We start from the raw sequence: 16303 nt of genomic DNA, 5'->3' as shown, positions 1-16303 counted from the left end.
AATGCAAGAAATTCTTTCAAGCACATATCACGTTCAACTTGTGGAACCTTTGCTGCAACACAACCCCCATATTCTTTTGCCTACAAGGAAGAGATCAATTTTAAATTATGCACAACGCACCATGCAGATTCCAAGGTTTTGTCTACGGGCAGCTCCTAGAGAATATTGTTTAAACCATCTGCATAAACTTTTTTTTTTCACATATACATATTAACCAACAAAAGAAATAGTGTACTATACACATATTCTGTCTTCTTCTAGATGAACATGATGTCAAAGTTCAGGAACTCGATTTCTACCTTCACCAATATCTCCCCATAGTCCACATGATAAGAATACATCTATGCAACATTAAATTACTTATTCGATTCCACAACATAATCTCTCCAGCCTATAGTCCACTATTTAACAATTCCATTTAATCGAATTAAGTAGAACTCTACATAATGTTAACATTTTAAATTATATATCATACTCTATTCTTTAACAATTTCATTTAACCGGATTACGCAGAAACTTCCCACGCATCAAAAATCTAAGGCCACATCTTCTCGACCCAAATTTAAAACCTTGTTTAAATTCCCAGGAACAAGTCTTTGTACAGCTCCTCCCAATCTCTTACTATCGTAAACTTAAATCAAATATCCCCAATCAACAACTCAACCACAAAACCATCAAAGAACGCGCAAAATACACCTTCTTGGATCAAAATTTATTCTCAGACCACAAAAAGAAGATACATCAAAATTCATTCCCGTATACAATTTAATCAAAATTGACCAAAAGACAGAGACAGAACCTGTGCTGCACAAGTCACTAAAATGCGTTTAAGCGTGGATGTAGAGTTCCTCTCTTTCATATCCACCGTACTGCGAAAAATTAAACACAATTGATAATACGAAAAACTCGAAGCATTGAAAATGCACGAGCTGAGCTAACAATGTACTAAATAACATTAATCAATAATTCGAATCCTCATTTAAACCCTAAATTCACTTCGTTCTAATTGATTTTTCCAATTTACGCAAAATTTCACAAGAAGAAGAAGAAAAAGGAGGAGGCAAAAGAAGTTACCTGGTAAATTGACCATCGGGAGTTTTGGGTGATTGTACGGACGATTAACAGAGAAGGCGAAGATCTCAGAGACTCGGACTGTGACTGTGTTTAGGGACTGGAAGGAAGGTACCGAACAACCTAACAGTCGTGTCAGGCGTCAACGAACTGCGGGTTTGTTGTGCTGATTCACTGGTGGTTCATGGACAGTGCATCACAGGCGGCCCAGTCGACTGCCACGTGGTCGGTGGGCTGTATCGCTATAATCTTTAGCTGGAATTAGGTGGGCCTTTGGTTAGAGCATCGTCAATCGGCCCAGTGCTCCAGCCCACCGCACTTGTACAGTTGCTCAACCCTTCGTGCTCCAGCCCGGATCCGGTATAGCGGACCTCATGAGTCATGCCGATCGATCAGTGACCGATTAACATGACTTATAATTTAGTAACGGATTTTAAATTCAAGTGGTTAAGAGCATTTATCTCTTTACTTTGCACATGTGTCTAATTGGACATCCAATACTCTATCATTCGTGAAAATACTCTTTTTATTTTCTAAATCGGCCACCATGAGGTAGAGGAAGTGGAGCTTTCAACACAGAATAAAAAGACAGCTCTTTCCTAGTAGTAAATTTATGTTGTGGCCCAACACGAAGATGAAGTAGAGCTTCCAACGACAAATTAAATGAAGCTCCTACCTAGAGCTGGAGGAGAAAAACAAAAGTTGGACTGCTTTCCGATTTTGGCTTTTTTTGGGTGCATGGAATGATGGAACATAGTTTAATAAGAATCCTATGATGGGAGAGAGAACAAAATATTAAAACATTTTTATGAATAAAATAAAAAATGTAAAGCATCCCCAGGAAAAAAGAAAAAGAAAAAGAAAAACTTTAGTTTCAATGAGTGGTTGGTTGACACTGGACAGGCTTTTGGGAGTAGATAGAACAATACCAATACAAATCCTCTCATTGAAACCATAAAGAAATCCAATGTGGAAGTCATAAATAACCAACAAACTTTAATTGGATAAGGCTGATGGTGGGTTAAGATCAACTTGGTCTTAATTAATCTAATTTACGATTGGGGATTTCGAACTCAAGTGCGAATGAGTGAACGCACTGCTCTAACTAACTGACATAACCCACACCTGTTAAACTTTAGTGCATTTTGTATTTCGACTACGAAATAATTTTTGAACACACACTCACCCAACATAATTCATAATGGCAGCTAATATATTAAGTTGTCATTATTAATTTAATCTGCAGCCATCATTATTAATTATTCCATCCAACCTTTATTAAAGATTCTTAATCAAACATTGAAGGCGTATGCAATTGGTTACTCAACTACAACAACTTGCTATTAATTATTTTAAAATGAGAATTTATGTAGAAAGGAGAGATGGTTGACATCTCCTTCTCCTCTAACATAATCGAGAAAGATGGTTGGCCTCATGTGTTGACCCCAGATTTTTTTTTTTTTTTTTTCTAGTTTCTTTTTGTATTTAAACTTTTTCGGGGTTGAACACAAAGAAGACACCATTTTTTTTTAATTCCTTGTTCAGACAATCTTTGTGTATTTTAATATTCTACTTTACCTAAACTTTTATTTCCAAATACCAAAAAGCCAGCTCATGAACATCTTGTGTTGGTTATGACCTGAAAAAAAAAAAAAACAGAACATCTTTTGTAGGTTTGCCACACCAGTCTTTCTCAACTGCTCGCGGAAAACATTTTATTAGCCTCTTCTTCTATCCTTTTGGATAATAAGATATTGTCTTCCAATCAATTGATATTTTTCAAGATAAGAGGGATTCGAATTCGTAACAATTTAAATATAGGAGTAAATATTCTTAATCCCTAAAGCTTCTCAAAAATCGAATCAAAACCACCAAAATATAAGTCTTCTTTATGCACGTTTTGTTAATGCAAACGATATTCAAATGCATGAGTAACTAATCTTAATCATTTAAGCTACAAATTTCTTACTTCATTACACGTTTAAATACTCAGAACTAAAACGGGATTGGAATATAAAAAAGTTTGGATTGAGGCATTCATACTAAAATGAATAATGTCTATCTTTTAATGACTCTTTTACGTTTTTTTTTTTTAAATATAAATATATTTTACTTTATTTTTTAGAAGCGTCAGATATTTAAAAAAAAAAAACGTATAGACGTGTGTAATGTCAGCTCGTAATGAGGAAGGCTTGAATAAAGTATAGCTTTTCATGCTATAATGAAACGAATTGCACGGGTTGAAGATTCATAATTACCTTCAACCATCTTCTTCCCTTTGTTTTTACATTTGACAGGTTTTGTTAGCTTCCATATGAATTAGGTACGGAGGAGTAGGACGGAGGCAGCTAAGGCCCAGTGGGGGCAGCTGCTCCCACTCAATAATTGCATTGGGATGTGTCATTTTGTATAGAGAAAGTTGTTATGTGTAAAGAAGGCAAGTACCACATACCATCAAGAACAACAATGGTCTCACTCATTTTTTCCCGAACGTCATCGTGTAGATGCGAAGGCTTTACCGATGCGAATTGGGCTGGTTTCCATTATGGATATGCATTCTGCTTCTAAATACTTTACGTTTTTTTATGTATGATAATCTTATTATTTGAAGAAGCAAAAGACAAAAGGTGGTTGCAAAATCTCGTGTTGAAGCTGAGTATAAAAATATGGCTCATGATGTTTGCGAATCACTTTAGCTCACGAACTTATTGAAAAGACTTGGGATTCAAGTATGGGAAAGCTATAAGACTATGTTGCGATAATAAGATTGCTACTGAGATTGCACACAAACATGTGCAATATGACCACACTAATGCAGGTTGAAATTGATTGAAATTTCATCAAGGAGAAGTTGGAGGTTGAAATAATTAATTTTTCATTTGTGAAGACAGAAAATCATTCAATAAGAATAATTTGTTTACCTAATAATTAGTTAAGAAATTAATTTATGTACAATTAGATTAGCCATACGCTTAGTCATGCCAAATTTCAGTTAGGAGGTTAGTTTGTTACTCAACTTACTTATCTAAGCTTAGCATATATATAAGTACTTACTTAAGCTTTAAGCATTGTAACGAGATACAAATTTTACTCGATCAATATTACACTGATCTTGTTCTTCTCTTCAAAAATTTCTCTCTCTCTCTCTCTCTCTCTCTTTCTTCGATCATCTTCATCTTCATCTGATTTCTTCTATGTTATGTGTAAAAAATAAACACGTAAAGGGGCGTGTGGAGAGTATCCGCATCGAAAGCTTTAGCTTAGTCCGTCTTAGTCTTCAAGTTTTACTATAATGTTACAATCTTTATTCTTGTAAAAAAAAAAAAAAAAAAATGCAAGTACATAATATTAAAAGTTAGTTATTGAGGAAAATTACAAGCCGGTGAAATAAAAAAAAGGTTTAGTTAATCATCATAAAAAATGGTACCTTAAGATCCCGAGGCCTTAAATTATGATGATGACGATGTTGATGATTAGAATTGAAACAAAAAAACAAAACATAATCAAATTATCACCACAAGACATTTTTGTAGCGGGCAGAATTGTCATGTACTACCAATGATAAATACGTGTCAAACAACGGACGAAGGTTCACAGGTCTTGACATCCGACATACGACGTCGTTTTCTCGTCTTCGTCTAATTTTCCCCTTGGGCCCCACCCCCTCATCGCACACAACTCCTGTGATATCTTGACTCCCTGATGAGTCTCTCTCTCTGCCCTCTTAAATAAATAAATAAATAAATAAATAATGAAAAAAAGAAAAAAACATAGCCCCACCACCATTACAGCCAGCCTTTCACTAAGCTACAGCTACTGTACCAAATTCACTCTCTCTCTAACCACTTTCTTTCCTTTTTCTTTTCCTTTCTTCCTTCACTTTCTCTCTCTATAACTATAGGTGGTGTATGTTTATGCCGTTTATGTATGTATGAGTCTCTCTTACTTTCTCTGCAAAAAAGTTGGATTGAGAAATGCTGATTGCCTTTGATCAAAGGCATCGCTTCCAAGGCAAGCAAGAAAGGCTCCATTTTATTTATTACAAAATATAGAAAAAAAATAGCTCAGATATCTCTCTCTCTCTCTCTTGGTCCCTCACTCACTCGCACAGAGCAAGCGTCTCTCAGATCCGTCTCTTTCCGACTTCTGAGAAGATCTCTGTGATATAAAGCTCGCTTTCTCCCCACTTTTCTCCATTTGGTGCATGCAATGCTCCTCTGATTGCGTTTGCAGGTAACGACTCTGCTGCTCTGTTTAGTTTTTCAGTGCTTTGGAATTTGGAAGCTGGAATTTGGGTTAGTTGTATTTGTACTTAATCTCTTTGCTGTTTTCTTAGCAACGTAACAATGGGTTAAGAAGATGTAATTTTCTGCAATTTAATGGGGACTTGTTCTCTTCCTTTACCTAATTTTCTGCATTTCCTCATTGCCTTACTCGTTGTTTGGTTGCTGAGAAAATGAGGAAAGTAGGGTAACATAGAATTTTGATTTTTGACATTTATATTTTTGCTACATTTATATATTAGCAAAAAAAGGGCGAGGTGAGGTAAAGTTAACTAATCCAAGGAGTAGTTGGATATAGTTGGTTTTTTAGTATTCCGTTCTTCGAGGTGAGGTAAACTTAACTAATCCAAGGAGTAGTTGGATATAGTTGGTTTTCTAGTATTCCGTTGTTTTCCTCTCTACAATTCGAACTACTACACCCTTCATGCCACAATCATTTTCCCCACAGTTTTCTTGGCAACCAAAAACAGTGCTAGAGTATGCTTAGTGCTTAGTGGAAGTACTCAAAAATTGAACTTGTTACTTCAATTTGGTTGATTTTGAACTTACTTCTGGTGTCAGAGTTAAAGTATGGCATTAGAACAATATATGTATATATATTTTGGTCCAAAGTTTAGATGGTTATTTCTGCCTGCATTTCTCTTTAACCCACCAAGCCTAAGAAGATGTTAACATATTGAAGAGTTCAGAAGCTGACGTTGTCGCTGATTTATGCTGAAGTAGAATTTGTAGTCGATGTATTGAAGGATTGACTTCGAGCGGTAATGGCATCAAAACATGGACCAAGGTCAAAAAAATTCGGTTCAAGAGCTGCTAATTCTCCTGCATCTTCGACTACATCGTCTTCAAAACAATATTTGGAAACATCTATTGAAGCTCAGAGCTCTCCTGCATCTTCTTCAGCTCGAAGTAAGCCACAGTACTTGTACTCAGAAAGTGTGCCGCAAGATGTGGAAAGATCAAAAGAAAATGTCACAGTGACGGTCCGCTTTCGTCCACTCAGGTTCATTTCACTAGTATGAATTGTATTTCACTTACAAAGTTCCATGAGTACTTAATAAGTCAGCTGTTGGTTCTTGTCTATGTCTGGTGTAGCCCGAGGGAAATTCGCCAAGGAGAAGAAATTGCATGGTATGCAGATGGAGACACTATTGTGCGGAATGAGCATAATCCATCAATAGCTTATGCATACGGTATTTATCTATTTTCCATTAAACAAATAGTCTTGCATTCTCTTTATTTATTGAGCTTGTGTAGAGGAAGAAAATAGTAAATCAAAGCTTAATGAGGTCTAATGAATTTTCCCATAAACTATATTCATCTAGTTAATTTTAATAAGATTGCTAAATAATGACTTGGTTTTTATCCATTACACTAGATATGGATGACTGAGATGAATTGAGATCTTACTCACTTTGCATCTTAGTCATCCATATATAAGAAACAGGTCCTTGCCAGAGAATAACTCTATATGATAAAGGCCATAGCACATCAGAAGTCAATGCAGAATAGTTTTATCCTTAATTTAGTAGAAGTTTATGATTTCCCATAAGAAAAAATGTAATATTTCATATCTTGTTAGGGAAATATTTTATCCAATGCGTTGAACATAAAACTCACAAAAGTTAATTTTTGGTTGAACCTTGTATTTTGTCTCATGGTTTCCTTATTCTATGCTTCTAGATAGGGTGTTTGGCCCTACCACCACAACACGCCATGTCTATGATGTTGCTGCACAGCATGTTATTAGCGGTGCTATGGAAGGTGTCAATGGTAAACAGCTTTGACTTCTTGGTTTGATGAACTTAAATTTCTGCATTGTTTGCAGCTTGATTTCATGTCCTGAAATTTATCTGAAGTGTAGTTTGATCAGCTTTGCTTTTTTCCAGTTATAAAAGATGGCCAATGAACAATTAATTTTCAACGTATTGAAACCAAAAATTGTACCCCAACTATTTGGATTCAGCTTCACGAATTACACTGGAAGTTTGACTTTTCGAGATCTGATATTCTTGTGTGGTCCCTTCACAACCTGATTCATATAGCTCTTGATAGTTATATTTCTAATAATTTTGGGACAAATTGGATAGTAATTGGGTTACTAAAAAAACAGTAAAGCTCTCTTGTATACATTTGTATAGACTATATTTTAAGAGTCGTTCCTTTGTTGCTGGATCAACTGTAGGTTGAACATATTTTCCATTTGCTTTTGTTTCCTTTACATTATCAAATTAATTACAGCACCTACTTTTTAGATATAAGTTTGATGAATTATCTTATAGGAGTGCCAGTTATGAAGTCCATTTGGCCTTTGCGTTTACTTTTTCCCTTTCTATTTTCACCAAGCATGGCTTGATTACATTGCAAGAAGTGATATAAGTATAACCCTTGCATGCATGAAGCCATGAAAAAAGTGTAAATCAATTGGGGCACTTGTTCTCCGTTTCAATTAACGTCATATGATGAATTCTTACCTCAGCCACTCATTTCAATAACATTCCAAGGACTTCGAGCTTCCCTCCTCCTAAATTCTTTTTGACTAGGTTGCTGGACCTTTTTGAACAATGCTATAGGTTGGAGAGTGCATTGTTAATGCTCACTGGCTGAAGTATAGTTGTAAATTGGTGTGTAGTGAATGATGATAATAGAATCTTGGGACCTAATGGTCTGTTGCATAAGGAAAAGCTGGGACCACTAGTTCTGGGTGAACTCTAGGAACCATAAGATGATCAATCCCTTCGCATTCTTGGTCTACACAGTTTTGTTGACCATCTAGAAAACTTTGGGATCTTCTCTTTGTAAAGCTATGCGAATATGACTAGAGAACCTATTTGGCTGAACAAGCCATCCTGGTTCTGCCATCTGTTTTGTTTCCTAGGCACCCAATGCTTTGACTGTCAAGAGTAAGAACCTCTGCCCGCCAAGGGTAACTTGAGCACTGGTAGTTTGAATGGGTTCGGCAACTTGTTGCTCTAGCAATTGAAGTTATTAGCAGTTTGCACTAAAATTTGAGGGAGTTATACTCTTTCTTTGGTATTCACTATTCAGATATATCTAAGTTGTAGATATGACATAGTGTAGTGCTTATATATATGGCTTATGATTTCCTTCCATGCCAGGTACAATTTTTGCATATGGGGTGACCAGCAGCGGGAAGACTCACACTATGCATGTGAGATTCTCATCATATTCTTATATAGAGTATAACTGGTTAATATGCATTCATCAGGCACCTCTATTTCTTCATAGTTTCTCATAGAAGTAACATACATTGTGCTTTGTAGTGAGATTAGGTATTAATGTGCTTGGATCCATTATGATTATCAATATGCTTTCTCCTATGAATTTCAGGGTGATCAGAGGTCGCCTGGAATTATACCACTGGCTGTGAAGGATGCTTTTAGCATCATCCAGGAGGTACTTTATATGCGATACTAACTTCTTAATGTAACATAACATCTGTGGGTTTTTTATTTATTAGAGAAACTACATATTATGATATCTGTCTATTCTCCAGACTCCAAATCGAGAGTTTCTTCTTCGTGTGTCATACTTGGAGATTTATAATGAGGTAAGACTTTTTACACTCCTATTTTCTCTATAGCATACTTATGAATCTCTTATTGGCTGTTGCTATTTGGAGATTGTTCTTGATTTCAAGTTTTCTGGATGCACTGTTTAACTTTATACTAGCTTCAGTGATGCTTGTACCTTTAAATTTACTATATTACCCTTTTAAGGTTTCTTTCATTTCAGGTTGTTAATGACTTGTTGAATCCAGCAGGACAGAATTTACGAATTAGAGAGGATGCTCAGGTGCTTTACTCATTTTGTGATCTTACGATCATCTTCATAAATTACTGTTATGCAAATAACGATGGTTACTGCCATTGTTTCAAATGCTTCAATCACATCATTAATCTCATGATTTTACACTTCATGATGCATTTAATATCCAAGGTAAGATAGAGATGAAATCTCATCCTCTTGAGCTTTAGGCAATGACTTGAAGTGTAGACAATATATGGTGTAGAAATACAATCACTGATTCATGGTCCAAGATACATTCCTATTACCTGCAGTCTAAGGCAGGTACCTGGTTCTTAGAGTTTTTGACAATTCCTGCATGACTGAAGACGCCACACAATATCTTTTTGTTAACTTTTGTATGGAGTCTGTTACAATCAGAATATTTACTTATGATTATGTGGCTAGTTACTTTGTCAAAGCTGGCATTTCCAAACTGTTAAGAATGTCTTGTTAATTGCTTAATTGATGGCTGTAGGGCACCTTTGTTGAAGGAACAAAGGAAGAAGTTGTACTATCCCCAGCTCACGCCCTTTCACTTATAGCAGCTGGAGAAGGTAAAAGAACATTAATGATATTTTGTGATTATGGGAGTTTCTTATTATCCAAAATCTTGTTTATTTGTGTAGTCGACCAGATGCTATTGGTTCTTGTCAATTTTAACTTCTCGTTTTCCTTTCACGAATCTTGTTTCACTTTGTGATGGAATTTTAATTGTTGCCAACAGAGCACAGGCATGTTGGATCGACAAATTTCAATTTACTCAGTAGCCGGAGCCACACAATATTTACACTGGTGTGTTTCCCTTATCTTAATATAGCATATTGTAATCTTGATTGTTTTTTGTAATTCTTTCGCTAATAATTTCAATTTCTTTTTGTGGTATCTTACCTTTAATTTCTCTTCTATTGTTTTCTTGACACGGACAAACCTGCACATGACTTAATATGTTTGTATGACTACTTTGTTAACAGACAATAGAGAGTAGCCCATGTGGGGAAAATAGTGAAGGCGAAGCTGTAAGTCTGTCACAATTGGTAAGTATTCAACACTAAGGACTGACTTCAATTACTTGTTTGTTATCTTTCTTAGTTACAAACGACTGGTTTGCTATATTTCTTGGTTACAATTGTGAACTATTCAGCTTTTTTTTGTTCAATATTTACGATTTTCTCATGGATCTTTCATATCTAACTTGTATGTGCAGAACCTCATCGATCTGGCAGGTTCTGAGAGCTCGAAAGCTGAAACTACTGGTGTCAGGCGAAAAGAAGGATCCTATATAAATAAAAGTCTGCTAACTCTAGGAACTGTGAGGCCTCAAGCGTTGTTTTAAGCCAAGAAGTTTGAAATATCGTATTAGATTGTCCTCTTCCCTGTAATTGTTTATCTTATATGATATACTTATTTCAGAATATTTTAACTTCTGTTGACGCAGGTTATATCAAAGTTGACAGATGCAAGGGCAACTCATATACCATACAGGGATTCTAAATTAACCAGACTTCTTCAATCTTCGCTAAGTGGTCATGGGCGTGTATCTGTAAGGCTTCCCCTGTCTTTATGGTTCCTCCTCTATTCCATTTATCTGCATGAAGGTCATTATTTCAATGCATCTTTGTGGCAGAACCAATATTGATTGCGAAGAAAGTTTTGTAATTGATTATTTATGTTGTCTACTATTACAGCTCATCTGCAATGTTACTCCTTCATCAAGCAGTTCAGAAGAGACACATAATACGTTGAAATTTGCACACCGAGCAAAACACATTGAAATTCAAGCAGCACAAAACAAGGTATGCTTGTTTTATCTCTTTTCTTTAAACTGTTAGTATTTTCATTTGTTTCTCCTCACATAATTTTATGTACCTGCAGATTATTGATGAGAAGTCACTTATTAAGAAATATCAAAATGAGATACGTAGTTTGAAGGAAGAGTTAGACCAGGTGAAGAGGGGTATCGTTACAATTCCTCAACTAAAAGATGCTGGGGAAGATGATATTCTGCTCCTTAAACAAAAGGTGCATTCAAATTCCTCTTCTGGATTGGTCTCAGGGTTATTTCTGGGTCTGCAACTTTTGTGATATTCTGATTCTAAAACTCTCTCGCTTTCATAGAGATCAAACTTGAATGAAATGCTAAAACATGATTAAAATTGGTTTAGACACCTAAAGGAAAAAAGACAATAGCTGTTTTCTCAGTTGGCGCAACCCTATAAATTAAGTGTGAATGTATAACTAGTTTTGAGATTTATTTGTTTATTTATTTTTATATTCTAAAATCCACTTCAATTATTGTTATGGATCAATCGTAAAGCCATCTTGGGCCCCATCCTTGATAAAGATGGGGTTCAGTCCTCTGGTATTACCAACAGACCTTTTGTCATTCAATTAATGAACAGTTCTCAGTATTGATGCATTATATATTTCTGAATAGTCAATGTTGCATGACTTGAACTGCTTCGTTTGCTGTGATGTAATGTGTGAAGTTAGAAGATGGTAAATTCAAACTGCAATCAAGATTGGAACAAGAAGAAGAAGCCAAAGCTGCTTTATTGGGAAGAATCCAAAGGCTGACAAAGTTGATTTTGGTCTCGACAAAAGCAACACAATCATCAAGGTTTCCTCATCGACCTAGTCTTAGAAGAAGACATTCCTTTGGTGAAGAGGAGGTCGGATTGAATTTTCCTAAGATTTCCCTCTGCTAGATGAATAGACTAGTTTTTTTTTTGTTTGCTTATTTAGTTGCTTTTTTTTGTTGACTTTTTTCTTTTCCTATTCCTTATTCTGTTTGATATGTGTGTAACTACTTGTGTAAAATTACAGCTTGCATACCTACCATACAAAAGGCGGGACTTGATTTTAGATGATGAAAGCATTGACTTGTTTGTTCCTCCTCTTGAGGGGAGTACTGAAACTACTGAAGATAGACTGAAGGGGGAGAAGAAGACTCGGAAGCATGGACTATTGAACTGGTTAAAGCTACGGGTATGTGCCATTTGGTTGGTAGAAATATTTCGTCCTTTCTTAAGGTGCCTTGATTATGGTTGGAGTAATGGTCTTATATGAAATATTTTTTGGGGGGTGGTGTCATTAGTATAGATGTTTAAGGTGTTGGTTTCAATGGCTCTCTCTTAAAGCTGAGTTTTATTCTGTTTAGGGTTTGGGGGTTTTTGTTTTTTGTTTTTTTAGGGGGGTGGGGGGGGGGGGGGTGGGGGTGGGGTGTGTGTTGTGTGTCATTAGTATAGATGTTTAAGGTGTTTGTTTCAATGGCTCTCTCTTAAAGGGGGTCTGAGTTTTATTCTGAAATCCCTTTGATTCTTGTAATTTCCAAGTATATATTCCTTCTTTTCTTTTTTTCCTTAAAGCCAGTACCCCATGTTGATCCACTAAAATGGCATGGGATCCTATGAGGAACTTCATAGTATGGTCTGAACCTTCAGCTTTTCTGAAGGAACTGGTTAATCAAACTTGTGCTGCTTGCCTGACAGCCCAATATATTTATCATTGCAAGACCTTTTTGTATTATTTATAGATTTATTTTCCATCTTTTGTCAATTCTTGGTCAGAAACGTGATAGTGGTGCGGGGACCTTGACAAGCACCAGCGATAGATCCAGTGGAATAAAATCTACTAGTACACCGTCAACACCTCAAGCAGAAAGTGGTAATTTTCATGCAGAATCCAGACTTTCACATTCTCTACTGACAGAGAGTTCTCCATCTGCTGATCTTTTGTCCGAGGCTAGAGAGGATAGAGAAGTTGGTCAGGAAAATTTCCTGGGACAAGCAACACCTCTGGTATGTGGATCTTTTGCATAAAGAATGTTACCTTGTGAAATATCAAATCTTGTAAACTTACAGGCTAAGAAATTATGTGAGGGATATTCTAAGTATGGTCCAAATATAATTTATTTCTCAATTTTATGATTCATTCGTTCATTCATTTATTCATTTCTACTGTCAGACTACCACGAAATCAATTGATCAGATTGATCTTTTAAGGGAGCAGCAAAAAATCTTGTCTGGTGAGGTAGCACTCCATTCAAGTGCTCTGAAGCGGTTGTCTGAGGAGGCAGCAAAAAACCCCCACAAGGATGGAATTAATGTAATTCTCTTATTTCCTTACCATCTTTGTCTCCAAATGCTGTTAATATTCCTGGAACCTTCAATTTTATGGTTGTTCTGTAATGAAGATGGAGATGCGAAATTTAAAAGATGAAATCAAGGCGAAGAATGAACAAATAGCTTTGCTGGAAAAGAAAATTGCGGAGTCCTTCATTGTTTCACCCAACAAACTGGATCAACTGGAAATATCCCAAGTAAGTTTGGACTTCCGTACTGTTGGGTCAGCTTGTACCTCTTTTTTTTTTCTTGAAACATAAAAAATCTGTCTTCATGGTCAAACTGATGTTGTTTGTCGTTTATGCTGCAGTCTTTTGCTGAAGTGATGGCACAATTGAATGAGAAGTCCTTCGAACTTGAGGTGATAATAACTTACTACATCTTGATCCAAGAAAATATAGCACAGTAAATAAATAACACTAAAATAAATCATATGGAGCATCAAGTTGACCCCCCCGGCATATAATTGGATTCAGTCCATTACAATCATATCTATACTTTTGTGTTGATTATAGTTGTACATTATTTTTGTTTGATAATTAATGACGCGGGCAAGAGACTTGCATGATCAATTGACACACTATAGAAGCATTTGAGTTCCATGGGATGTCCAAAAAGCCCATCGTAAATATCCACTTGCATGACCCTCTCTGGGTATATCTTTATTAGTGTTACTTCAGTTTCCAGTTTACAAGACTTTGGATATTATACAAATTACAACTACACTATCAAAGATATGGAAAAATGAAAATGAAAATTTCCTAGGGCTCTACTGAGGGTTGTCCTACTATAATCCCAGTCTATTCTGTTGACTGTTTTTTCGTTACTTTCGTGCCAGGTTAAAGTTGCTGATAATCGTATAATCCAAGAGCAGCTGGAACAAAAGGTACAGGAACCAGTTTAATAAAATTTATTTGTTAATTTCATCTTGCAATAAGATTTCAGAGTTCAGAGCCTCACATGACTTCATATTACGTTGTTACCAGGTCTCTGAATGCAAAGGGTTGCAGGAAACAGTTGCCTCATTGAAGCAGCAGCTCTCTGAGGCACTAGAGTCTAGAAATTTGAGCCCAATAGTCAGTTCTCAAACTGATTCAAAATTGCATGAGGGTCTTTGCACAGAGAAAGAACATGCAGTGGTGAATGACACAAATGAAATTTTCCTTCTACAGAAGCAGGTTTTCCTTCCCTTGTGGTCTCTGAGTGTTTGTTTAGTTGGAAAATTTGAGTTTTGTACGGCCCCAAACAAACGGAAGACTTGGGTGCTGCAAAATAGGTTGCAGTTACTAGTCATAGTGTAACTGATTCTGTTGATGCATGCAGAAACTCTCTATGTTTAGAAGAAAAAAATGATTATTTCTGTGGAACTTTCTGTTTTAAGAGTTTATTTGGGAGTGCACTAAATTATGATAAGAAAATTTTCATCGAAAAGATCTGGATTCCCATGGAAAATACCACTGATCAATTTCATGAGCTTGTTATTCTTCCATTTTGTTTCATTTTATTTTTTAATATATCAGTTTCAACACTGTCAAGCTACATCTCTATTAAATTACTCCTTTTTATCTTTTCCTTTTTCTTTTTTACCCTCACTTAGGTGGAAGAACTGCAGCAGAAGGTGGCTGAACTGACCAAGTCAAAAGAACATTTAGAAGTTCGGAACCAGAAACTGGTGGAAGAGAGTTCGTATGCCAAAGGTCTAGCCTCAGCTGCTGCTGTTGAGCTCAAGGCATTATCAGAAGAAGTTGCCAAACTCATGAACCATAACGAGAAACTAACTGCTGAGCTGGCCGCATCTAAGAACTCTCCCACCCAACGTCGAAGTAGTAGCACAGGCCGAAATGGTCGGAGAGAGAGTCACGCCAAACAGGACCAAGGTGCGTTTGTCTCAGAAATGAAGAGAGAACTGGCAGTGAGTAAGGAGAGAGAGCATTCATACGAGGCTGCTCTTATGGAGAAGGATAAAAGAGAGGCTGAGCTTCAAAGAAGGGTTGAGGAATCCAAACAAAGAGAAGCCTACTTAGAAAATGAACTTGCCAACATGTGGGTTCTTGTGGCCAAGTTAAAAAAATCCCAAGGAACCGAAACTGATTCTTCGGAATCAACAAAAGAGACTCGACGATCTGATGGTTTTGGAGGATGGTGAGGGGGATTCAAGATGATCCAACAATAATGAGCTTTCAATAAGATTGGTTTGAGAGAGAGTGAGAGAGGTGTAAAAATGTGTGTTTTGTTTTGTATGGCAAGGGTTTCTTGTTTGTGTATAATACAAAATTAGGGCTTTTTGTTTTCTTTTCCCTTTTTCTTGGCAAGGGTTTACTGTTTGTTTGTAACAAATTAGGGATCTTTTCTTTTTTCGTTTTTCACAGTGCTGATTCAAATGTATTCTACATATACACGATTCGGGTTCTCTATTTTTCCCCAGGTAATATTAGTTTAACATGTGGCCACTAAAAAGAGAAAAGTGCCTTTTTATAATGTTGTCAAGCTTTATTAAAACTAGCCTCTCCGCACGTGTTTCCGCGCCTGCAAGAGGCTTTTTTTAATAAAATTTTTAAATTTATTTTAGAATAAAAAAGATAATGGGTAGTTGTGTTCCATGAAAATAGGATTCATTATTTGATTTTTCTGTTAATTTTAATTTTTTTAAATTAAAAAAGTGTGAATTTATCATATTATCCTCATTTAATTAATAATTTCAATTCTTAATGTTTGTATTAATCAAGGGCATTCACTAGTATTTTGAATGTTTCACCATTCTCTGCCTTTTGCTTTATATATACTAGCCTCTCCGCACGCGTTTCCGCGCCTGCGAGAGGCTTTTTTTTTAAAAAAATTTGGATTTTATTTTAAAATTAAAAAAGATAATGGGCAGTTGTGTTCCATAAAAATAGGATTCATTATCTGATTTTTCTTTTAATTTTAATTTTTTTAAATATAAAAAAGTGTGAATTTACTATATTATCCTCATTTAATTAATAATTTCAATTCTTAATGTTTGAATTAATCTAGTGTATT

General features: G+C 35.9%; 1 protein-coding gene and 1 long non-coding RNA gene across 5 annotated transcripts; one reads left to right on the top strand and one right to left on the bottom strand.

Annotated features, from left to right (window-relative positions):
- Positions 1-797: 797 nt before the first annotated feature.
- LOC148293251 (uncharacterized) lies at positions 798-1782 on the bottom strand. The gene is made up of 2 exons (XR_015825713.1): positions 1075-1782; positions 798-869 (listed from the first exon to the last, which is right to left on the bottom strand). It is a non-coding gene; the product is annotated as an uncharacterized LOC148293251 (long non-coding RNA).
- Positions 1783-4898: 3116 nt separating this feature from the next.
- LOC110755853 (kinesin-like protein KIN-7K, chloroplastic) lies at positions 4899-15695 on the top strand. 4 transcript variants are annotated; one of them, XM_088244326.1, is made up of 24 exons: positions 4899-5304; positions 6078-6357; positions 6450-6547; positions 7038-7127; positions 8474-8526; positions 8706-8771; positions 8872-8925; positions 9111-9170; positions 9640-9718; positions 9889-9956; positions 10136-10198; positions 10369-10473; positions 10600-10704; positions 10850-10957; positions 11037-11183; positions 11651-11833; positions 11988-12149; positions 12731-12961; positions 13128-13268; positions 13357-13482; positions 13596-13646; positions 14124-14171; positions 14272-14463; positions 14883-15695. In XM_088244326.1, the coding sequence occupies exons 2-24, from the start codon at positions 6119-6121 to the stop codon at positions 15429-15431; spliced, it is 3018 nt and encodes a 1005-aa protein (XP_088100452.1). In that variant the 5' UTR covers positions 4899-5304; positions 6078-6118; the 3' UTR covers positions 15432-15695. The 4 variants fall into 4 exon arrangements, with proteins under 4 accessions (XP_088100452.1, XP_021812833.2, XP_088100451.1 ...); XM_021957141.2 differs by having other exon boundaries at positions 6075-6357; XM_088244325.1 differs by having other exon boundaries at positions 6037-6357.
- Positions 15696-16303: the final 608 nt, after the last annotated feature.

This window comes from Prunus avium, chromosome 7, assembly GCF_965620075.1.
Source record: "Prunus avium chromosome 7, drPruAviu1.hap1.1, whole genome shotgun sequence".
Taxonomy (NCBI): Eukaryota; Viridiplantae; Streptophyta; class Magnoliopsida; order Rosales; family Rosaceae; genus Prunus; species Prunus avium.
The sequence above is the reverse complement of the archived record's forward strand: the minus strand, read 5'-3'. Positions and strand labels throughout refer to the sequence as shown.